The sequence below is a fragment of the Delphinapterus leucas genome, chromosome 4 (genome assembly GCF_059928025.1).
Source record: "Delphinapterus leucas isolate spDelLeu-1000000601 "Yukka" chromosome 4, BTC_Dleu_Yukka2, whole genome shotgun sequence".
Taxonomy (NCBI): domain Eukaryota; kingdom Metazoa; phylum Chordata; class Mammalia; order Artiodactyla; family Monodontidae; genus Delphinapterus; species Delphinapterus leucas.
Genome location: NC_143132.1, coordinates 138,646,551 through 138,671,979, shown reverse-complemented (window position 1 = coordinate 138,671,979; position 25,429 = coordinate 138,646,551). Strand labels below are relative to the sequence as shown.

General features: G+C 41.0%; 1 protein-coding gene across 5 annotated transcripts in view; it reads left to right on the top strand.

Moving 5' to 3' along the window:
• Positions 1-11,911: 11,911 nt before the first annotated feature.
• The window catches only part of ATP2C1 (ATPase secretory pathway Ca2+ transporting 1), a 103,151-nt gene continuing 89,633 nt past the window's right edge, over positions 11,912-25,429 (top strand). For 2 of the 5 annotated variants that reach the window (XM_022561768.2, XM_089911152.1), the window contains exons 1-2: positions 12,034-12,145; positions 12,406-12,587. In XM_022561768.2, the coding sequence (XP_022417476.2) occupies positions 12,582-12,587 (6 nt within the window). In that variant the 5' untranslated portion in view covers positions 12,034-12,145; positions 12,406-12,581. Of the gene's footprint in view, positions 12,146-12,405; positions 12,588-25,429 lie in introns of all 5 variants that reach the window. The other 3 variants (XM_022561769.3, XM_089911153.1, XM_022561765.3) reach the window with 2 other exon arrangements.

Genomic DNA, 25,429 nt, shown 5'->3' with positions numbered 1-25,429 from the left:
ATCTGAAAATGCAATCATGTTACTATTGATGTCCTTGTATATAAATATGGACACAAATGTTGACCTAGCCAGGACTGAATACTGCCCTAACAGAGCTCTGCTTTGTCATCTTGTTTTGTGAAATTCCTTTGATGATTAAGCAAATTTTTTCGTATATATTGTGTGTGGAGCATTTTTATAGGTGATGAAGATGTAAAAATGGATCAGGTGTAGTGTAACCCCTCTGTGATGCTTACAGTCTTATTAATTAGTAGAAAGAGCTGTACTCAAGTGTTTATAATATGAGGCAAAAACCATGCACTGCAGTCATAGTAGGTATTTCTGGCTCAAGACCTGTCCTGATAGTTTAAAATGAGGAGAGTGGTCTTTGGGGGTCAGGGGTTATGTTTAGTAGCTATACTTTAATTAAGGATTAGAACCAGATTTTGTTTTGGAGGCTGTTCTGAAGTTTCCCTTCAATGGCTTAAGAAGAGTTTTCCAGTTCAAACAGGATCACTGAAGTTTTATTTCTTGCTTTGTTTCTTAGTGAATGCTAACCTCAGTGCTGGGTTGTTAAATACGTATTTGGATTTAATTTGAACCTTAGAAACTTAGTTCTTCATTTTGGCTCTTATACCTGCTCTGAATAACAATATAAAAGTTAAGGACTTCCCTTACACACACCCAAAAAGCTATGTTGAGATTTGGAATACTGCATAGGGTGTTGGGCTGCTGATGCAGGCTTTCCTCTCTAGGTAAAATGATAGAAATTTTACTACAGCTTGGTTTAAGAAATGTTGAGTTTTTAGCTCCTTAAAGTAAGTGTGTTGTTTATATCTTGAGAGTATACCAAAGTTATCCATTTTGAAAAGCCTCTGAAAAAAGTCATGAAATGCTCAAATGACATCTCAGGGGAAAACTAGAGGCATTTGCCCCATGTGCTTGGGTAGACAAAAAGCTTTATTTCTTTAGAAGCAGAAGGAAAATGATGATCCTTGTATAATTTAGGAGAGGGCAGAGATTCTACCCCATTTCTGTGGAGGAATTTGCATGATTATATATAGGTAACATTGACAGTTAAATTGCTGTGGTAACACAAAGCTGAACCTTAATATTTGTGACTATTAAATATGATACAAAAGTTGAACTATTTTATCATGGTAAATGCAACAGTCTCCTCTATCTGAAGGGAGAAATTAAAAAAAAAAAAAAAAAGCTGTTTAGTTACCAAAAAAGTCTCCAACAGTTTTCTTCATGACTGAGTCTGTTCGGGATGCTGTAACAAAATATCATAGACTGGATGGCTTAAAAACAACAGAAATTTATTTCTCACAGTTCTGGAGGCTGAAAGCCCAAGATCAAGGTGCCGGCAGATTTGATGCCTGGTGAGACCCACTTCCCAGTTTCAGATGCTGACTTCTAGGCTGTGTCCTCACGTGGCAGAAGGGGAGGAGGGAGCTCTCCGGCTTCTCATTTACAAGGTCACTAATGCCATTCATGAGGGCTCTGTCCTCATGACCTGTCACCTACCAAAGGCCCCTCTCCTAATACCATCACACCAGGGGTTAGGATTTCAACATAAGAACTTGGGGGACACAAACATTCACTCTGCAGCACTCCATAGCCTGTAAATGTCCAAGGATTGTAACTGGTGGCTTTCGTGAAGATGAATGGCTTTCATGGCACCCACTCTTCATACTCATCCCCTCTCCCAAACCTCTTCTCTATCTGAGAAAATGCACCACCGTCCATTCTGTTACTCGGGCAGAGAGCTCAAGTCGTCTTTGGCACTTTCTGCTCCCTCGGTCAATGTCTAATTTATCAGCAAATCCTTTCAATTTTATCCCCAAATATGCCTCCAATCATTCAGTCTACTTCTCCCTCTTGCCACCCTAGCCCAATAGGCCATCTCCCTTCTTGTCCGAAGTACTGTGATAGCCTTCTCGTTGGTCTCTCTCCAGCCACTGCTGTCCTGTCTAATGGGTTCTTCACACTGCAGCTGGTGGGGGGGCGGTGTGGGGTGGGTGGGGGTCTTCTAGAGACAAACCTGACCATGAAGCTCCCCAGACCCGTGCTTCTGATCTTTCACTGGCTTCTACTTGTTTTTAGGATAAAGACAGAGTTCCCCATCACAGAGCGCTGTGCAGTGTGCAGTCCAGCCTGATGTGCTCTCCTGCTGCACACTTGCCTGGCCTCCCTCTGTTCTCTGCACTCCAAATACAGTACCCTTCTCCTCTCCCTGCTTCCCTGCCGCATCCTGGTCAGGGCCTTTGTCCCACTGACCCCTCTCTATTCTCCCCTCATTAATACCTACTCTTCCTTCTGATCTTAATTCAGTATGAGGTCCCTGAGGGCAGCCTTTTCTGACTTTCCCACCTTGGTCCTCTCTCTCAGTAGTACTTTGGAGGCACCTTATGCCTCTCTGTTGCTGTACTTATCCCAGTAGCAATTGTGCACCTATTTGTGGGACTATTTGATTCCCAGAATGTCCTGGAGGATAAGCAAAGTACCTGTTGGATGGAAGGCACTGAGAACAAGTTTGTGGAGTTAGCTCTCAGGGGCCAGGTGCTGTAGGTGGCAGTGGTGAGAGGACTAGGGGGTAATGAATGCTATTCTGAGACAGAGGTGTTTGAAGGAATCCTGAATGTTAGGCTCTGTGAGGAAGAAATTTAAGGGGTGATTTTTTTGTGTATGCATTTGTTTTTTGTGTGTTTCACAAGACACACAGGGCTAATTTGTAGAGAAAAATGGAGGTGCATTTGGGAGGTTCCAGAGGAAATAACCATAACTAATGGGCTGAACTGCAGGGGGAGGTTGTGATACAATAATAAGGATGGACTTTCTAAAAAGGAGAGGTAAAGAGATGGGCCACCTTTTGCAGAGGGCAGGGTATGTGACCCTCCTCAGGGGATGTTGTAATGACAGTTTCTGCATTTTGAAAGAGAAGACTGGATGACTCACAAGACCCCTTTCAGCCCCAAGATTCTGGTGCAGTGAGCAATAGAAAGATGGACGATTCAGACACCTTAGGGAAAAGAGCGGGCACAGATGCAGCAGCTAGAGTTCACTTGTTTTATTCAGTTAGTGGTAAATACTCCACAATCTGAGCATGTTGCTCTAGAATCTAAGGCCAAAGAAGATAGAATCAAATGTCTTTGGAGATTCAGGTAGCATGTAATCCTCCATCAAGGAAGGGAAATATAGCTACATCCAGAAAACGCCTCAGGTGAAAAGCTTATGCACCAATGACTAGCTTTTCTGCACCTGATCCACAACTGAACTACTTGTACCCATAGTTTTATAGGTTTTATAACCCTCTCCAGTATAAAGGTAAATAACTAAGTATACTTATGCAGTCATTGATGAAATTCAGGTTATTTTCAGTGGAGAAATTTCAGGTTATTTAAGTGGCATCTTAATCACTTTTTTTTCCTTAATATAAAAAACCTCTTTTACTTTCTTTTTTCCTGCATTTAGTGCTGACAACTAGCTGCTTATTACGGTCCCTTTTGAAGGTATCCCCCGCTTCTTGTCCATATTGTCAAAGCTGTGAACTGTTAGACATGCCTGGGAGACACCTGGACCCTGAGTTAACTTCTGAGCTACCTCTAATCTTGTTATCTGCTTCTAAACTTTCCTAATCTACTGTGCTCAGATGTCTTTGAAACACAGGATGAACTGGATGAACACCAAAACCTTTGTCTTTGAAATAATTAACTACCTTAACTCAAATGTAAAACCCTTTTTTGTGAACCACGGCGTAGCTTTTTATACAGATTTCTAAATTTGCTATCCTATCCTATTTCTTACACAGTTTGTCTGTAACATTTTATTTGCTAACTTTTGTTCAGAATGGAAGATGACATATTTTCTCACCTCGTACAAATAGTTTCACGTCTTAACAGAAAAAGGAATGAACTTCCCACATATGTTGTGCTGCTCATAATTTGCTGTGAAGAGAGCAGGAAAGATGCTGGAATTATCTCTTTCCTATTCATCCTAAAGGCAGCATATTAGTAAGGTTATTTCAAGTAATACAACTTGGATTATACATTCAAGAATAAGGAATTTAAAATTTTTACTAAATGTCTTGTATGTGCCAGGCACTTGGCAATGTCCTTTATATACATTGTCAGTTAATCTTCATAATAACCTTACAAAATTGGTGGTATTATCTCCACTTCATGGATGAGAAAACTGAGGTTTCAAGATGTAAGGTAACTTGGTACATAGCTTACGTGATGGCAGTAAGATTTTAGCTCCAGGTTTGCCTGTCTGACTCTACAGCCTGATTCATTGCCTCATACTGAGATACCTCCCATAGGTAGGGTCCCTTTCTCGCCTTCTTTCCCTTGCCTCCTCCCTTCTTTTCCTCCCTTTTTCCTTGGTGTGTTCTCTCATTAATTAAGGAAAGGGGGTTTTAAAAATAAAACCACCATAACTACTGTGCAGGAAAGACACCTTAAATCCTTTTAGGTGGAGATCCACATTTTTGAAAGGTTTGAAGGTTATTCAATTTGGGGAAACTTCTTTTAAGAAAAAGAATACAAAATTATAAATATTAAATTGGATACAAAGTGAAGACTTGGAATGAAATCACAACAAATTACAAATTTGGGTGACAAATACAATAAATATCACAAAATCTAAAAAAGAAAAAAAAGCATTTTTACTAATTCAGGGATGCATCCTAAGGTGTCTTCTTCCTACATTTTTGGACTTCAGAGTCTTTAATCATCACTTTATGTGAAAAAGACTTTCTAATATTTTCTAAAGCGATAATTGAAAGATAATTCAGATACTCCTACCATAGTAAATTTATACTTGGTTTTTATTAGAGTCTAGAAAAGTTCTATAGACTAGCTTCTGGCCGTTTCTCCTTTACCAGCCATACACTTCAGGTGCTGGGCACCACTGGACACATTTATATAAAGATTTTAGGCCTTGTGATTTAGTACAGCAGGTAGTGGGAATATTCCTGGATGTCCTTTCTCTAGCAGGACAGCTAGCATTGACCTAACCATACACAGACATGACTACAAATCACCTTTATATATCACTAAATACAAATAAAATCTAAATATATCCCCATCTCAACTTCCTTTAAGCCAGATCCAGAATTTTGCTCTTGGCCGTTCCAGTGCTACATGATAGGAGAAGTGTGAAGGGGGAAAAGTCAGCAAAAAGAGTACTCTATAATCAACTGCAGTTAAAATATCTTTTGCAAATGTTACCAAACCATGAGACCATTGCTAGAGTCTATTTTAAGACCTTAAAAGGGGCATCTGCAAGTGAGGGGCCCTGAAACTTAATTTTCCTTGGCTTCCAAGAAAATCCAGCTCTGGAAGAATGGTATAACAAACAAACAAAATATAAACAAAAAGGTGTTTTGCTACAATATGCAAGAGTCCATGCCATAGAGCGGCTTCCAAAGTAATGAATGAGATCCTGTTCTGAGCAGCTTGAGCTCCCAAACCCACTGAATGAAGCAGAGGATATTCTTTCAGTGTATTTTGTTCTATAGTAAATAGTACCATGGAGATGAAGATGTTCTGGTACTGCTAAAACTCAAAGGTCCGGGCTTCCCTGGTGGCGCAGTGGTTGAGAGTCCGCCTGCCGATGCAGGGGACACAGGTTCGTGCCCTGGTCGGGGAAGATCCCATATGCTGTGGAGCGGCTGGGCCCATGAGCCATGGCTGCTGAGCCTGCGTGTCCGGAGCCTGTGCTCCGCAACAGGAGAGGCCACAACAGTGAGAGGCTGGCATACCGCAAAAAAAAAAACAGCAAAAAAACCCTCAAAGGTCCCCCACCCCCATTCCCATTTATATTTACAAAAGACATTATTTGTAATGGGATTATTTGCAAATACAATAGATCTCAAAACTCCTATATTGGTCTAATTAATATTAAATACACCATTTACTATCCTTCCAAGCAGGCCAGTTAACACACAGAGAGAAAGAGCATGTTAATGCTGTTAAAGACTACACAGTAGAAAAATTATAGCAGCACTAAAGACTTTAAGATTTCATTGAGATGTAATCAAGCTTTTGTAAACTCATCTGTTATTAGCAATTATAACATAGTTACTATAACTTGTCTCTGGATAAAATCACCTTTATGTTGGATTTCTTTACTGAATTATTCTCACTGGTAATGTATTTGAATACCCAGATTTCTTGTGTACATTTTCCTTTTAGTGGAAACTCTTGATTCATCTTACTCTTCTTCCTTTGTTCTATGAGTAACTGTCCTTATAATTGTGTCCTGTACCATTTACCCTACTATAATATTTACCACTAAACTGGACTATGGCCTATATGTACATCTCAAAATAAGTAAAGCATATTATAGAAGTATTTTGGTCTTATATAATGAGTGCATAATCAAATTGTTTAAAGTGATTGATTAGTGTAAAATCCTATTTCACTAATGTTGAAATACTACCCGCTGCCCGACATATAATTTTTTTTTTTTTTTTTTTTGCGGTACGCGATCCTCTCACTGTTGCGGCCTTTCCCATTGCAGAGCACAGGCTCCGGACGCGCACGCTCAGTGGCCATGGCTCACTGGCCTAGCCGCTCCTAGCCGCTCCGCCGCATGTGGGATCTTCCCGGACTGGGGCACGAACCCGTGTCCCCTGCATCGGCAGGCAGACTCTCAACCACTGCGCCACCAGGGAAGGCCCCAACGTATAATTTTTGTATATAATGCACTTAAAAATTTTTTTTTATGCCCTCTGAAATGTTACACAGCTTGTTTTGTTTTTGAGGGATGAAACTTTCTCTGAGGAGTACACTGTTTCAAGAGAATGGCAGTTTTTATTTATGAAGCTTTTTTCCCCTCTTCTTTCATCTAACTGGTGCTGCTAAAGCCTGATACACCTGGTCAAAGAAGCATTGTTCCAAAGGTCCTGAGCTGACATAGGAAAACAAAGGCTGACTTCATAGCCGGGAACATAACCATAGCTCCACTGCCACTGCACTGCACTTCTCTTCTCTTCTCTTCCAGCATGGCTATGTGGATGTGATGCTCAGAGCCACTTAAGAGGGGAGAAGTATGATCTCTTTATGGCCTTAATGCCCTTTCCCTGGGTCTTTTAAAATAACTGGTCTTAAGCCAACAGGTGATTACTCAAAGTTCAAAGCCCTTTATGATTTAAGAACGCTGGAGGAGATTTAAAATTCTGATATACGCTCTCAATCATTCTTCAGAATTGAGGACTATAAGCACAATCAAAATATTTTTACATGAAAGTTTTATGTTTCTTGTAAATCAGCACTTAAAGTTTAGCACCTGAGGTACGAAACTACAGAATGCAGGGCCCTACCCGCAGAGTTGCTAATTCAGTAGGTCTGAGGTGGAGCCCCAAATCTGCATTTCTAAAAAGTACTAAGGTGGCAGGGATCATAGTTTGAGAACTACTGATGTAGATCATTTGATGACGTATATTTTCAAAATCAAAGCTTACAGGGTTTGCTGTACCTTCTCAAGAATAGTGCATGTGCCCTTCAGAAGATGGAGAGTCGTTGCTAAAGCCAGGGGGATAGTGATGATGACTTACAGCTTCACAGGTCCTTATTGACCATTTCCTTCCCACAGCTGCCCCAGCCCTAGTAGCATGACAGAATGCTTAGTCATGCAAGAAATCATTAAAGTGTCTTTGCTATAAGAATATAACTGAAAATGTTATCTTTTTAGTTCTTTTGTAGCTGTTTACTGATTAAACTGATGCAGCAACTGACAATTTTGTTGATTTAAATTATGGAATATAAAAAAGGTATAATAGTTGTTATGTCCTCCCTACTATCTAAAGCCATTATGAGGTCTTAACATTAAGACCTAAGTCGTCTTGTCTAAGAATTAAGAGTAGATGCCGTGGTCCCTAAGGAAATAACTCAAGACTGTGCTGGGAATTAGTTTTTTGACTTTGTCAGACATCGATATGCATGCTATCAAAATCCAAAGCACAAGCTCAGCTGAAATTTCCTACTTGCATAGAAGCAGCCACCTCAACATTGTTATCTTTTAATTTCAAATGGTTACCTGAGTTCAAAATCCAAGTCTGAAATTTCATCTGTTCTGGGCAGTGCTCAATATTTAACACTTCTTGCAATGACTAGTACTTATTCCCGTTCAGATCAAGTTGTCCTAGCTAACCCTTTGGAGATGTGAGTTCATTTTTAAACCTTTGAAAATCCCTTAATTTTTCTTTACTTTAAAGGAAAGTAGCAGCTCATGTTTTAGTTTGATCATAGAAAGCAAGAAGCAAAGTAAAGTTGGGATTATGTTTATTCACTCAACAACAGACTTTTTTTATGATGACCATTTTCTAGATTACACATTTATTCAATAGGTCTTATATATTTACTATAGACAAAATATTTTGGGACCAGAGATGAATTATGCCAATTTGGAAACTGGACAGAATAGCTTTTAAATGGGTTTTTTTTTTTTTTTTTTTTTGCGGTATGTGGGCCTCTCACTGTTGTGGCCTCTCCCGTTGCGGAGCACAGGGTCTGGATGCGCAGGCTCAGCGGCCATGGCTCACGGTCCCAGCCGCTCCACAGCATGCGGGATCCTCCCGGACCGGGCACGAACCCGCGTCCCCTGCATCGGCAGGTGGACTCTCAACCACTGCGCCACCAGGGAAGCCCTAAATGGGTTCATTTTTATCTCATATCTTGGGGTATATGTAATATGGAATATTCTATGTCTATTTTCCATGGAAATAATGAAGTGCAGAGTTGGCTCTTGGACATGAACTCACCCTCACTCACCTGCACTCCTGACCTGCCCTCATCTCCAACCCAGAAGATTGGTAGTACTACATACCAAAGATCCTAAATATCACTGCATGCTCAGAACCCTTGAATGGGGAAACTGAGTCATACTTGGAATCAACTTCTTTAAAAATAAAAAGAATACACTTTAAATTTCCTGGTTTTTTCTGCTCATTTTTGAGCCCATTTTATTTTTATTCTTGCTTCCAGGTTTTACTCTTCCAGTACTGCTAAGACATAGAACCAAGAAGATGTATAGCAGTTCTGGCAGGTGGTTGTTATGACACTCATTTCATAGGACACTTCTTGCAATAAGACTGTATTTCCCCAGACTTGACCCGTAGCAGGTCCCTTATCTTATAAGAAGAAAAATACTTCTGTTGTTCTGTTGGAGTAGGTTGACTTACAAAATGAAGAATTGTCTTTATATGCTCTTAGAATATTCCACTTAAAATATGACTTTTTAAAGAATATTCCACTTAAAATATGACAAGTTTTTTTTTCTAGCAGCTATGTAAAATTCCTTAATTATTAACCTTTGGTACTTAAAACAACGTTAAAAGAGTCTTTAAGACATTGAGGAAAGATTTAAAATAACCTTGTCTAAGTTAATTTTTAAATCCTAAAGGCCACATATATCTTTATCATCCAGGTTTCTAAAAATGCCAGCTATCAAATTTGATATTAAAACAGGATGCCTCACAACCTTTGTGTAATAAGGCACAGTATAAATAAAATTAGAACATCACGTCTGTCCTTCCTCAATCTTCCCTATTTGTAATATTTCCCTAAGCAGAGATGCCTGACAAATTTCCCCTCTATTGCTCACATGTGTCCACTTTATGCATCAGATCTATTTAATTTTGCAGGTTAAATATTCAGAACAAAATGGGAGTAAAGATTTTTAGAGCACTGATTTCTAAAGAATTGAGAGGAAACTTGAACATAATACATTTCGTTGCCATCAATCTCATTCTACCTCATAACAGTCCATACTTTTGCTTATTTCTCCGTATGATAATCTTAAACTTTTATAGAGCTTGTAATTCACAACCTGTCTTCATTTTATCAGATCCTCACAACGATCTTTTGAGGGAGAAAGGGTAGTTGTTATGCCCAGATCTATATATATTCTCATAATATATATGTATGTATATATGTAAATGTGTGTACACACATATGTTTGTATGTGTATGTAATGCAGTGTACCTATATTTTAGTCCTCCTTCCCCGAGATGAGGAAGTGGAGATTGCTACACAAAAGTTTCATGGTGGGTCAGCTGGTCAGAGAAGGAAATGCTGGGAGAAGGAAGATTTCTGAAGCTTGTGGCCCTCACTGCTCTGGCTTGAATATTGTTAATAAATGCTGCCTTTCATATACACAGGAAGTCAAAGTTGGTGCTACTGATATTGGCTAGCTTGGTACAGGCATAGAACAGAAGACCACTCTGCAGAGATATGTTGATGAAGCTTAGGGATCAGCTAAGTGGTTGAAAGCTATACTTTACGGGTTTTTGCTGCTCCAGTGCCTTGGAATTTGTGAGATGATGCATGAAGTAAGTAACAATTCTTCTGAACAAAGCTGGTGTTATCCAATTTCTTTTTTGACTTGGCAATAGGAATAATGGCTTTCACAATTTAGGCAACCAAAGAGTAAAATTCCAGTGTAAGTTACTTTAGATATAAGCAATGGAGTGATAAATCTTGGGGGGTGGGTAATTAGGAATTCAGTGTCAGTGCAGGAGTACTGCAGTTCACAACAGATAATTCTGAAAAGTTGCCGAAGATAAAATGTTTGAGCTAATTAAAGCAATCCAATAGAAAATTATCCTCTATTTTGTAAGATCATATGTTAATAACAAATAACGTCTATGTCTATACATTTCCTACTTTAGAGGCTTGCTTGTGTTTTTAATGTGATGCTGTGGTGGTATCAAGGTCCAGTAAGTATAGTAATAATCATTACAAATTGATTACAGCACTGGGCAAGAGATAGCACATTCACTGTTGCACCAATCATAGCCTTATGTGTATCACCACTAAGTGGACGAAAATCATTAGGCATGCAAGCCAAAGGTGGTCATATACATAGTAACTCTGAGACTCGAAATGTTTCATCTTGATTTTTATGGTTTCACTTCTGAAATTTAAAAGTGACCTTGCCGAATAAAATCTCAATGTTTCTTCAATCAAGAAACCTGCCCAGGATTTTTGATCCTAGACTAGTTCCACTTAACCTGGGCCAAACAGAACAGCTAACCCGGTCCGTTTGTTATCCTGTCCCCTGAGTTCTTTGCAGGATGTGCTGGAACTCAGCAGGTGTAGACCTGCCCTCTAGTGGATCTGGGTGCGCGACGACTTAGGTTCAACAACTGCTGTATCTGGCTTGACAAGGATTATTAAACTCAATCGTCTATCAAAAGTGACCTGTTGGGGGTCTGGGTTAGGTGCTGAGCAAGTGATAAATTCAAGAGGCAAAAGAGAACCTGCCGCTGAAGGTAATGCCCGTTCTTCAGCTTCCATCTGGGGACGCGAGGCTTTTAATTGTTCCAGCACCCTCTGGTTGCACACTTGAACGGATGCGAAGCTCTCCCCTGAGCTCTCGGAGCTCTTGGCTCTCTTTGCACGCGGGCGCTGAGGCAAACCCCCACCGGGATGGAACTTTGGGAAGTGGCCCCGCGGGGCACCGCTCCGCGGTCAGCGCCGAGCAGCCGTGACTGGCTTGCAAGTGAGGCAGCGGGGTCCCCGCGTCACCTGCCCAGATTGTGACAGCCGCCCAGCGGGAGCGGCTTCCCGCTGCATCGTCGGGGCGCTCAGACACCTCGTGGGCCCAGAACATGGCTGCGCCTGCCCGTTCGGTCCGGGCTAGCGGCTGCTTCCTGAGGACGCGCGGCCGGCGCGGGGAAGCTGGCAGCTCTCCCACGCTTGCGCCCGGCGGGAGCGTAGAAACGCCGGGCACGTCTCCAAGGGGCCGCCGCAGGGCAGGTGGGGCCGGGGCTGGCGCTCCCAGCCGAAGCCCCTCGGGGAGGGCGGTCGGGCTCCGCTCATTTCCGCCGTCCGTGCCCGGGCGTGCAAGTGCGCCTGCGCGCGCGCCCCTCGCGGCGGAAGTGGTGGCGACAAAGCTCGGTCCGCCTGGCCCCGGGAGTGCGGGGCGGGCCCGGGGTGCGGGCGCGCCGGGGCGGCGGGCGGTGGGGAGGGCGGAGCCCAGGAGGCGGAGGCGGGAGCAGACCAGCACTGCCGCACCGAGCCGCCGGGCCGCCCGAGGCCAGTCCCCTCACCTGCTGCCCTTCCCGCCCCGCCCGCCTTCCCGGTTGCCGCCCCCACGCCGGGAGAGGCGCCCGTCCGGCGCCGCCGCTTGGCGAGCCGCTCCCGCGAGCCCGCGGGTGAGTCCCCCGCAGCCCAGAAAAGGGGTCTGGGGCTTTGGGGGGCGCCCGGATTACCTCTTGTCCCCCGTTTCTAGAAACTTCCAGGTCCTGGGGGCGTCCGGGGTACCCGGCTGGGGGCGTCTCCGGGGCGCTGCCCCGCCCCGCCGGCGTGAGTGGGGGTATGCGGGCAGCCAGGGGGCGGGCGCGGGGCGTGGGGGGCGGTGGGCGGCCGTCCCTTCCCGCACCCGTCAGCGCCGCTTCTCCGGTTTCTCTTGCAGATGCTGCTGTTAGGGGTGGTGGGCGCAGCCGCGGGTCACGTGGCCGGGAGCGGGGGTGACGGCCTGGGATTCCGGGGGCCTCTCTTCTTGCCCTCCTCTCCTCTCTCTTCCCAGTGTGGCCGTGGCTGACACTAAAGACTTTGTAGCCATCAACCCAAGTGCAGTTTCGATGGAAGATGAAGGTAAAGGCCCCCGGCAGGCGGGTTGCAGCGCGGAGTTGAGGGTGTGGTGGTTGGCTTTTAAGTTGTCTGTCTTTCGCCACCTTTTTAATTCTCTGATTTTATTTTTTCCTTTGATTGTGAGGTCCAAGGAATTGCTTTCCTAGGATATCTGGCTTTTATTTTGGTAACATAGGGCGTTTCGGAAATTAAGGTTCTGTAGGGTGACTGAGCTTGATTCTGCTTTCCCGAGGAACCTGCTTCTTTAGCTTAGGGGATGGAAAGGAAGTTTTCATTTCAGATGCCATCTGCATGTTTCCATAGTCTCTGAGAGAGGAATCACTCCAGGGGAAGTGGAAATGGGAGGGAAGGCTCTGCATTGCATCCCTGTGTATTTGCATATCAAGCCTTGATTTGGTGTAACTGGATTCGTTTATAAGAAAGAAAACGATTTTTTATTAAATGCAGCTTTGGGGAAAAAATTCGTTGCTTTTCAGTTCACAAAAGTCAATTCTGATTTTAACGAAATATTACGAGGTGATTTCTTAAAGTTCCTCCTCATTTCAAAACATGCTTTGGGAGGTTGACAGTGGAACCTGTTTGTCCACTGTATGCTGCAAGTGCACTGGATTATCATTCACATGTTACTTGATTCCTTTGGTCTTATAAAATATTTAATGCTTTTCATACACTGATTATTTTCTAAAAGCATGGAACAACTCTGAATCAATGTTTTCCTCTCCTGAAACAAGCACACTTATTCTTTGGACTGACTTCTGTGTGATAATCTTTTTTCATTTATTCCTTTTTTTTTTTGGAGTGGGGCTGTAAGTTGCTATGAAAGATATTTACAAATTACATTTTGTTTTCATGTATCTTTGGTTTTTAAAATCTATATCTGGTACAAAGGAGCTGCAATTGGGCTTGCTGGCTGCTTTCTAATTTGTTTTTCTGTTGTTGAAAGTGTAAGCTTGATTGTTCTAAGTAGGACTAGTTATTTTAAAATAGACTTTTCTTATATGCAATAATCTATTTTGCTATCTCAGACGTCTGGGATATGAGGGAAATATGATGAAAGGCATGATTATGTTGCTTAATTTTATTCTCGATGGATAATTTGTGGAAGACATTTTCTGAAATACTCATGTATATAACTGCAGCGGACTTTTACTGTCTAACTGGATCTTTAGAAACAGCATTCGAAAGCAATAATTTTTGTCTGGTGGTATGGAAAATCAGTTTTCTGAGGTTTTATCCATTTTGTCTTTTAGTTTATAGATTTAAGGAAGGCAGATCCTTTCTGTACAAGAGACAAAGAATATTAAATGCATTCATATACCTGTTTCTTGGTAGTTGAATCTTAAATAACATGTTAAACTTGAGCTTCTGCTTTTAGAATGTTACCAGATTTAAGAGTGTAGCCTAAAGTCAGTGGATTGTTAGATGTTGCTTTTGTTTCTTGATCTCTTAGGAAAAGGAGCATGACTAATAAAGCTGGCTCTCATTGTCTGTTCAGGTGGTAGGGAGTGGTTGTGAGATGGGAGCATGGTGCACGCTTGTGTCTGAGTCTCTGTACTCTATGGCCAAATAATGATTTGGCCTCATAGTAAAAGATTATACAATTCTTAAAAACTAGTGGAGGTTTTCCGCCTATTAATGATCGAGGCCATTTTGGTCAGTTTCTCATTACCATAACACCTCTTTTTCTTTTCTTAAACATTTTTAAGAACTTGTATATAGCCTAGAAATTTTCAAAACCAATTGGCCATTTTGAAATACATAGATTACTGTCGCTTTCCTTTTTACAGTTAGTATTCTCTTTTATATGAGATATAGTAACATTTTAGGGGTGTGAAACAAAAACAGACTGGAATTATACCTTAACCACCAAAAGTTGTGTGATTTTAAGCAAATTAACCTTTCTAAGCCTCTGTTTCCTCATCTATAAATCGGGATTGGTAATACTTGGCTTACATAGTTAGGAGGGTTAAATGAGAAACTCTGTAAATTCTCTTGGAAGAGAGGATGGCTAGCATTTAAGAGCATGCACTGTGGAACCAGGCAACTTGATTTGAATGCTGGATCCCCACCTACCATCATTTGGCCTTGCGCACATTAGTAAAGCATTTTGTGCTTCAATTTCTTTATCTGTGAAATAAAGATATTGATAGAACCTACCTTATTAGTAGCATTTAGGTTGTTAGCATTTAGAATAGTATCTGGCATATATAGTAATGCTCAATAAATGTTAATTGTAAATAGCCGAGCCCAGTGTTTGTATACTAATATGCCACCTGCCATTAATGTTGTTATGACATTGAATGTTTTTTTGGTTAATAAATTTATTTATTTATTTATTTATTTAGGGCTGCATTGGGTCTTTGTTGCTGCGCGCGGGCTTTTCTCTAGTTGCAGTGAGCGGGGCCTCCTCTTCGTTGCAGTGGCTTCTCTTGTTGCGGAGAGCGGGCTCTAGGCGCACGGGCTTCTGTAGCTGAGGCTCCTGGGCTCTAGAGCGCAGGCTCAGTAGTTGTGGTGCACGGGCTTAGTTGCTCCGTGGCGTGTGGGATCTTCCCGGACCAGGGCTTGAAGCCGTGTCTCCTGCACTGGGAGGCAGATTCTTAACCACTGCGCCACCAGGGAAGCCCATGACGTTGAATGTTGAAAGGGGGTACAGTAGTGGCCAAAATGCTGTGTGTGAAGTTTTCATTGTTAGGGAGTGGGTGGATTTAAGTGCAGAATTTTCTATAGTGTAAGGCTTTAAGCCCACAGAGATGTTGGGGCTCTACCAACAAACCAGAGGACAGTGTAGAAAGAGACAGGCTTGGATTTGAATCTGAATAGGTAGTTTTTTTCCTCTCGTAAATATCTCATGAGTTACTGTGTTTCTCAGCTTTTTTAGCTGCTGAGTTTTCCCATCTGGAAATGGGATAATGGCCTCTTTTGGAGGGTGGGTGTGAGGAAAGAATGAAGCCTGGTATGTAATAAAGTGCCTGAGAAGGATGGTTGATACACAGTTAGCCTGCTGAGTGACTGAGTGATTGCTGCTGTTCCCCAGAAACAGAGACTCCTTTAGTTGGTGTGTAGGTAAGTTCCGCCTACCTCTAGGTGTGCATAGGATGGAATTGCTAGTGGCCCTGGGAGCGGGAGCCTGGAGGTCCTTAGGGAGTGTGCCGTGTCTGCAACTTCATCCATGTGGCTCCTTTCAGCCACGGTGCTTAATTTCTTTTGGTACTTCAGTTTCAGTTCTTCTGGACCTTTCTCCCATGGCCCATTTAAACTTTCTTGGCAAACCTTGATCAGTTTTTAGCCTTAGCCTCCAGGATGCATCATGAATACTTAGAGTCAGTCACTAGAAGTATCTGAAGTATTAGTTTCCTGGAATTTCAGGGACTGGTTCTAGACTCCCATTCATGGGTTAGGATTTTATCCACATCCTTTGGAACTCCTTTTTGCATGTTTATCACAGATCTAAACAGATACCATTTAGGAATTGGAGATGTACAAGTAAATGGCTCTTTATCTGATGTTTTAAAAATTAATCATTTGTATGTTTAAAGGGATGGCTTATTAGAAAAGATATTTCTAGCTGGAGAAATTTGCAAATAATTTCTCCTTCCCAGTAATGGACTTTTTTCTTTGGAATAAATTTGGTCTGTTTCATAGAAAAAACACTATAAATTCAATGCACATGAAACTATTTAACATAGCCTTAAATATAGAAATATAATGATCTTCAAGATTTTAGGGCATGCTTAATTTAAGGTTAGAGGCATGGCTAATCCATCTAGAATAAATTCCCCTCATCATTTTGGATAGCATTTGAAAATGATAGTACATTTCTTTACACTTTACTTTTTATTTATTTATTTATTTTGCGGTACGCGGGCCTCTCACTGTTGTGGCCTCTCCCGTTGCGGAGCACAGGCTCTGGACACGCAGGCTCAGCGGCCATGGCTCACGGGCCCAGCCGCTCCGTGGCATGTGGGATCTTCCCGGACCAGGGCATGAACCCGTGTCCCCTGCATCGGCAGGCGGACTCTCAACCACTGCGCCACCAGGGAAGCCCCTACACTTTACTTTTTAAAATAGTTTATTACTCAAGTTCAAATTGTTAGTCACTAGAAATATGTTAAGAAAAGATTGTGTTAGGATAGTTGGAGGAACTGTAAGGAAAAAGGGATGAGAAACCATATTAATTGTATTTCTTTAACTAAAAATAAGAAACCAGGTAATAAAAATATTTTATATCTTTAGGTGTGGAAAATATAATTTATAATGTTTGCAGTTTTGTTGATAAAATAATATTCTTAATCGGTATTTCTAGAAAAGAGTTGAAACTAAAAGATTATATGATAGCGTTTGATAAACTGTAGTAATTTAACCCAGAGGAAGGATGCTGCAGAGAATATTTGTAAGTAGTAGTCTCCTGACAGTTGAGTTCTAAATACATGATTTGTCTTAATGTTTTTATTATTCATTTAATGTCATTAGAACTCAACTCTGTTAACTGAAGCAGTATCAATCAGAATAATCTCCTAGGGAACATTCCCCTTGGAGCTCAAGGCTGATTTTCTTTTGAGATCTTGGTTAACAGTAATCTGTTTATTAACAAGGTTAATTTTTGTTTTAAAGCTGGAAAGAACACCTTAGCTTGATGGTAAAGTTAACTGGGAAAATTTTAAATTACACCATTGTTACATGTAACATCTTAAAGACCTCTTTGTAAGTTTAAAAGTTCCTCCCATGTTTACTTTGTTAAATAACAGGTTCTTTTTATAGTGATTTCAGGCATCAGTTGTGACAAGATTATTTTTACAGTTTTCATATGGACAAGTGTTAGTAAAAGGCGGTAAAGTAAAAACTGGTTGGATGAACTCTAGGTTAATGCCATCATTTCATACAGGAAAGGATTTCTCAGAAAAAAAAAAAATGTCAGGCCATCAATGCAATTTCCTTTATATGGCTGGTATTTATATGCATTGGTTAATATGTCTTCCGTCTTCAAGGTTTTAAGTTAATATTGACAAAGGTATACATCTTAGAATTACAGTCATTCCTTAGTATCAGGGGATTGGTTCCAGGAACCCCACGGATATCAAAATCTGAGGATGCTCAAGTCCCTTATACAGAATGGTGTAGTAATTTACGTATGGCCTGTGCACATCCTCTCTTACACTTTAAATCATCTCTAGATTACTTATAATACCTAATACAATCTAAATGCTATATAAATAGTTGTAAAAAACAATGTAAATAGTTGCTAGCGTGCAACAAATTCAAGTTTTGCTTTTTGAAACTTTCTGGAATTTTTTTTTAGTGTTTTTGATCTGCAGTTGGTTGAATCTGCCACAAGAACCTGTGGATAAGGAGGGCCGAGTTACTCAAATTGTGTTCAGTTAGATTAGTTTAGACTAAGCTTATTGGATACATTTAGAAAAAAATTGAATGAAATGTTACAAGGCTATCATAGGTTATGGACAGAGAAAGACAGTAATAGCAGGGGTCAGAAACATCATTTTAAGATGGTTGTAACTGGGCATCTAATTCAACTTCAATCTCTTTCTTCCTGCATCAGATTTTAGAGAATGTGTGAATTGGAATTATGTCTTTAATATTCCTGTTAATGATAATTTCTTGGTAAAGGGAGGTCTTTTGGCTTGACTTTTGATCATTTCATCAAGTTACTGACCTAAACTTGTGTCTCCCAAGAGGAAATAACAAATTTAGCACAACACATTCTTTATTCTTTCAGAAAACCCTGAGACGTTGAAGGATCCTTGTAGAAATTATTTTCATTTATTTATTTAGTTACATAAAATGAATCACCTGATAAAGTTGGAATAGCAGTAGGACCCTGATACTGAATATATTTGCTACCCTGTACTGGTGTTTGATTTCAGTTCTTTACAGGAAAACTCAGAAATAATAAGGCAGAAGTATTTAGGATGTTACCCATAATACTTTTCTTGATCATTATTTTTTTGAAACTGTGAAGTATAAATTAAGACTTTTGATTAGGTTGTGAATTTCAGATACTGGATTTAAAGTTATTTTGATTGTGATGTCTTAAAGTCAAAAAGGACAAAGCACTTCCTAAGAACCATTAATATAATGAAGTTCTGTTCTCTGCCTAGGAGAGAGATCAACTTTATTTTTTAAAAAAATATTTATTTATTTATTTGGCTGCGCTGGGACTTAGTTGCTGCACATGTGATCTTCGTTGCTGTGTGCGGGATCTTTAGTTGTGGTGTGTGGGATTTTAGTTGCAGCATGCGGGATCTAATTCCCTGACCAGGGATTGAACCCGGACCCCCTGCATTGGGAGTGTGGAGTCTTAACCTCTGGACCACAGGGAAGTCCCGAGAGATCAGTTTTAAAACAGATCCTGGATTTTTTTCTCATCTTAAAGCCTTTCATTTACAGTATAAATAAATTAACGTTTTTGGGCTGTGTATTATGTTATGAATGTGTTGTATATATATATAAATATATATGTTTGTATGCAGTTATTTCACTAGATTTTGTTTGACTGTTCTAGAGTTTCCCTAGTGGAATGTTTGCTGTACCTACCTCTGGGTTTAAACATTGGGAGGGGCAGAAATGCTAGTTGGTTCATGCTTTCTTTGGGAATCTTACCTTACTTCCCTCTTGAGTGTCAGTTCTCCATTCCCTTGAGCAGGCAAAAGTGGTTCATGGCACAAGTGCCAGAAATAGCATGCGAGCCACTTTTTAATGGCACGTGAACTGATCTCTCCTGTGTCCTTTTCTTAATGCTTGTCAGGGCTGCTCTTTACTGCAAGTTAACATCTGAGTGAAAGTGTCTGTGATGGGATGGGAAATTTCAGTTTCCTTTCCCACTCCAGAAAAAGAGGATGTGGTCTTTGCCGACTACTCTTTGATATCTGCCAGCCCCCTACCCTAGAGGTTGGTAGTTCAGTTATGATATCTTGATGTATACCCTTAATTCATTTGAGGGACCAAGAGAGGTGAATTTCTTCTGATTTCTACTGGTAGTAGAAAAAAGGCAGGGAGTTGGCCTTGTGTCTACATTAGAATGATGGGAATGGAGGATAGGGATGGATGAGAGAGACATTTTACTCCTAGGCAAAACAAGCAGAGCTTGGGCAGTATCTTGATAACAGGGAATGAAGGGGAGGGTTGAGTCAGAAGTGACTACAAACTGTTGAGCCAGTGCAGGTGGGTGAGTGGAGGTGCTGCTGACTGGCTGAAGGAGTGAGCTCACGTGGGCACTGGCCAGAGGGAGGGTGTTGGAGGTCACATTGTCTGTGTGTGGAGAGAGGTTTGTTTTAAAATCGAACACCACTTGGGCTAGAAGACCAGGGTTCAAAGCAAGCTCTTGAGGGCAAAGACCCTCAGTTGTCCCTAATTCAGTTTGAACAGGGTCTGGCACGTAGCCCTTGTCTGTTGAATGAAAATACTGCCTTCTTCACTGTAACTCAGGGGTTCTCAGCTGGGGACAGTTTTGCCCTCCGTGGGACATTTCCAATGTCTAGAGAGGTTTTTGTTAATCACAACTGTGGGAGGATGCTTCTGCCATCCAGTGGGTAGGGGCCAGTGATTCTGGTAAACATCCTGTGATTGACAAGACAGTCCCCTGTCCTCACCAAAACAAAGAATTACCTGGCCAAATGTCAGTGGTGCTGAGATTGAGAAATATTGTTCTAGCCAAAGGCAAGGAATTTAGCTCCTCTAAGCGCTGATTTCCTCACTTATAAATAGATAATAATGACTCTACTTCAGGCTTTTTGGGATCAAATAGGGCAAGATGTGTAAGTGCCTGGCATGAAAAAGCTGCTCAGGAAATACTAATTTCCTTTACCTTGGTTGATGAATAGATTTGAGGAAATTATTTTTGTCATTGGTCTTTTAAACAACTTCTAATTTCAAGGCTTCACATATTTTTCTGAGACGAGTGGGATGCCTAGCAAAACCATAGTTGCATTTATTATCTTAATGCTTTTCTCATGGTTTCATCAAATTATATTTTTGACTCTACTTTGGCTTGGGCTTTGAGTATTTCATGATTTGTTTCTATCAGTAGGCAAAAATGTTAAAATCTGGATTAAAAGTTTTTACCTACTAATCATGTAGGTTAAATTCATTATTTTACTTGCTTTCAGAACTTTTACTATTTGAAAGCAGTATTACTGTTCTTTGAAATTAAGACTGAAGTGTTCTGAGTTACTTGTTTTGGAAAATGCCAGACTTCATATGTCTGTGATGTCCTTTACCTTTTTATCCATTTACAGAATTTCAAGTAGGCTCCTCTCAGAAGTCAGCACTTTCCTTCAGATAGGTGGCTTTCTTTTGCTTGTCAAGTACCTTTTTATTCTCTTTTGTAAAGTGTGGACATTACCACTGTCTGTTCCACTCATGTTAGGGACAGGACACATGTATTTTCAATTCTAATACAAGAGACCATTCCCATGAAAATGCATTCTAATCATAGCCTCACTGTGTTTAATGTTTATTTACATGTACATAGTTGTGTGGCATTCTCATTTTTGAGGAGTCCTTTGCTGGTACTTTGAGGAGTCTTTCCTTTAGGAAAAAAATCAGTTCTGTCTCCCTATGCATTAATTTTCCCATATATCACATGAGATTAATAAAGTAAAGCTGATTTTGTGGCAGCAAAGAAATTCTCATTTAACTTAAATCTATAGGATTCAAAGTTGGTAGCTTTTGATGCCATTAAGTTGTATCTGACCACAAATTGCTGGAAAGGCTTGCACAGCTCCCTGTTGTACCTGTAGCCCTCTAGGTCAGGTAAGTACAGGGTGTGAAGAAGGCCACAGTCATGTTTTTGATTTCATAAGGGGTTGGTTTGCCATAGCCTGTAAAATTAAGTCCATCAATAAACTGCTGCCTGAAATGAATGCCATTGGCATAGGAGGTAGTAGGAGAAGGAATTAAGGAATCTACCATTTGTTTGTATGGTTGAATTACTGGCTAGTCCATAGATTTCAAGGACAGTGATTCCTTTAACAAAGGAGGACCACAGTCTTAAATTCTGATATTACTGGTAGAATAATTGGTGCTAGCTGAAGGCTTTAAAAGACAGTAGTTGTATGTTTAATAATAAATGTAATTTTTCACTTGTAATAATTCATTTGTAATTAATATCTTCCTCTTGTGAGGAGGTACTTTGAAACTGCAAACATCCTGCATCTCATCATACTTTTTTTAAAAATATAAATAAATAAATTTATTTATTTATCTTTGGCTGCGTTGGGTCCTTGTTGCTGTGCGTGCGCTTTCTCTAGTTGCGTCAAGTGGGGCTACTCTTCGTTGTGTTGTGAGGGCTTCCCATCTTGGTGGCTTCTCTTGTCGCAGAGCACGGGCTCTAGGGCGCGTGGACTTCAGTAGTTGTGGCACGCGGGCTTCAGTAGCTATGGCTCGTGGGCTCTAGAGCGCAGGCTCAGTAGTTGTGGTGCACAGTTAGTGGCTTAGTTGCTCCGCGGCATGTGGGATCTTCCTGGACCAGGGGTCAAACCCGTGTCACCTGCAGTGGCAGGTGGATTCCTAACCACTGCACCACCAGGGAAGTCCCGCTATTGCCTTTAGCTCAAAATAATCCACATGCCAAAGTGGCACATCTTGGGGAGACCTGTTAGAACTCCTACACCCTCATTACTTCTATGTTTATTAATTGCAGTTCTGTTAAGGAAGAATTGTCCTTTTTCCTCCATTTACCAATGGTCCAACTATTTATTTACATGGATCTGTGGATATTTATTTTACCATATGGGTTAAAATCCAGTGTTTTGTTGCTCAAATTGTTCCAGCTTTGGTTATTGAGAACACATTCAAATTTGCCTGCTGTGTCCGTTCTACAGCGTACCCATCATTTTGTGGGTACTAATTCACTTTCTGGTACCACAGTGTGTTCCCCATGCGTCTCATGTTTTTCCTGTTTGCGCCAGCCATGGAATCAACCGTTTTTCCAAAGGAGGCAGATTCATTTTATTGGAGAGTGGTATCTAGAAACCAAGATTTGGGTGCCAGGCGTGCTCAGTACTGTTGGGGTGTTACTGTTTCTAAGTCTTCTCAGTAGACAGAGCTAGCAAATACATGTATAGTAATACACATTTGTAATTTACATAAAATATATTTTTATTTCGTTATCTATCCGTCTACATGTAGATTAAAAACCATGAGTTCATACTGATGCTGCCAGTTCCAATCCCATACCTCAGGGTTCATTCCAGTCCCCACCCCCCCAGCTTTTTCCCTTTCCTTTTACTTCCTTCTCCAGAGGTAAGAAATCTGTTCTCATCCACAGTGTATTTACTTATTTGTTCAATCTTTGTGCACACACACAAAAGTAGTTTCAGAATTGCTAACCTTTTCCCCTGTGAGAAACACATTAAAAAAATTTTTTTTTTCTAGTAAGATGAAGTAATTACCTATACAGTTTTCATCATTTTTTTATGTGTTTTTGTTGTCTCAAATTAATTTACCCTTTTTATGTTGAGTTTGTTACCAAATTGAAGTTGCTATAGTTATTTTTTCTACTTTTTTTTCTCCCTTTAACCTTTATGCTATAATAAAGTGTTTAAGAACCTGTTCTGATAAAGAGTTCCAATTTTCTGAGTCTGTCACCTTACTGGAAGTTCTATGTACTTCTGCCTTTTTGTTTCTGGTAGATGGCAGGTCTAGTGTTGATTAACTCCCTCAGCTTTTGTTTGTCTGGGAAAGTATTTGTCCTTCATATGTGAGTGATAAATTTGCTGGCTAGAATACTCTTGAGTGACAGTTTTTATCTTTCAGTGTTTTGAGAGTGTCATTCCATTCCCTCCTGGTTGTAGAGTTTCTGCTGAGAAATCTGCTGGTAGCCTGAGTGGGGTTCCTTTCTAGGTTACCTTTAAAATTCTTTCTTTGTCATTGATTTTTGACAATTTTAATATAATATGTCTTGGAGAAGGTCTTTTTACATTGAGGTAATTAGGTGTTCTCTTAGCTTCATGGGCTTGTATATCTGGTTCCTTTCCCCAGGTTTGGGAATATCTCAGTTATTATTTCTTTAAATAAATCTCTGTTTTCTTCTTCTTCTCTTCTCCTGGGATACCTATTACCCTAATGTTGCCCTTCCTAAAAGAGTCTGATAGCTCTTGTAGAATTTCCTCATTTTTAAAGTATCTTATTTCTTTCCTCTTCTAGTTGTATCATTTCTAGATTTCTGTTTTTGAGACAGAAATTCTCTCTTCTATATGGTCTGCTCTTTTTCCAGTGCTTTATAATTCATTCTTCATCTTGTTTATTGAGTTCTTCGGCTCCAGAATATCTGTTTGGTTCCTTTTTAGAGTTTCAGTCTCTTTGGTAAAGTGTTCCTTCTGTTCATTAATTTTATTCCTGAGCTCATTGAATTGCTTTCCGTTTTCCTGTAGCTCATTGAGTTTCTTCATGACAGCTGTTTGGAATTCTCTACCAGATTGCAATATTCTGTGACTTTAATTTTGGTTTCTAGAGAATTGTCCTTTTCTTTTTTGTGGTACAGTGTTACTGTGGTTATTCACGGTGCTTGATGAGTTGTTCCTCTGCCAGTGCATTTGAAGTGGTGACCGCCTTTCTGCTGGATTCTGAGCACTTTCCATCCTCCACCACCTCTGTCGGAGGTGTGGCTTCAGTGCTGTCATTAGTTCCTCTTGTGCCTCCAGAGTTGTTGGTACCTTGCTTCTGCCAGTCTCACTGGTGTTACGGTGTCGCTACCTGGTAGTGAGCCCCAATGGTGGGCTCGTCGTTTGCGTCCGGGATCCCTTGAGTTGCAGGCTCCGCTGCTGTGGGAGGGGGGAGGAAGTGGGTGGGGGGAGTTGAGGTTGCACAGATGCCTCTGCTGTGTCGGGTGTTGTAAGGTGTGAGAGCTCAGCTACTGCAGGTAGGGTGTGGGGCGTGGAGATATGGGTGCTTCAGTGGCTGGAAGGGTGTCATCTCAGGCCCCAAAGCTGCTGCTGCCCAGTTAATCTGGGGACTGCTGAGGCCGGGAGGCTGGAATTGCATTGTGTGTACTGCCTCCCCTGCTATTACTGGCTTCTCTGGGGCTGAGGGCTCAGCTGCTGAGGTGGTAGGGTGGGCACTGCAGGCAGCACCTCCCCTGTGTGTTCCAGTCCACTCACCTTTATGTGTACTAATGTGTGGAATTCTCCGGCGTCCTGGTGTGTTGGGCAGAGGCACTTTTTGTTGCTTTGTGGCTGTTTTACTGGTTGTAGATTGAAAGGGAGAGACAAAGGGAGCTTTTCACTCTGCCATGTTGCTGATGACTGAGAAACACGTTTTTAAACTAGAGTACAGTATTTGTCTTCAGCTTTACAGTACAGTCTAAATCTGTTTTCCAAAGTTACTTAGGCTAGTTCTTTTCTTCCCGACCTACTTCTGTAAGGTTGTTACTCATTTGTAATAAAATTATGTTTATTAACTGTTTGTATTCTCTTTTAGTTTCTTTCTACATCCTGTTTGATTTTTAATTTTTTAAATCTTTTGAAGTAAATGGTGATCATATCCCTCCTCCATATCTGTAATGAATATACCTTCATAAAAGGGCTGGATTTGATTAAAGTTAGGTAGAGCTGTAGTGTGCTTTGGCTCATAGTAGTTTACTTGAAAGGAACTGTACTCTGGAGATCATTTTCTTGGGCTTGCTCATCTGGTTCCTTAGTTACAGCTCTCATTTCTACATCTGCACTTGGAAGGTTGTTCTATGTATGGTCTCATGACTATAAGTGCTTGAAATCAGTCCCCCAATTAATCTTCTTTATTCTGGATGCATAGTTTTAGACCCAAAGTCACCTACAGACTGAATACTAATTCTTTTATTGCTGGGGTAAATCATGACTTAAATTATTTTGTGG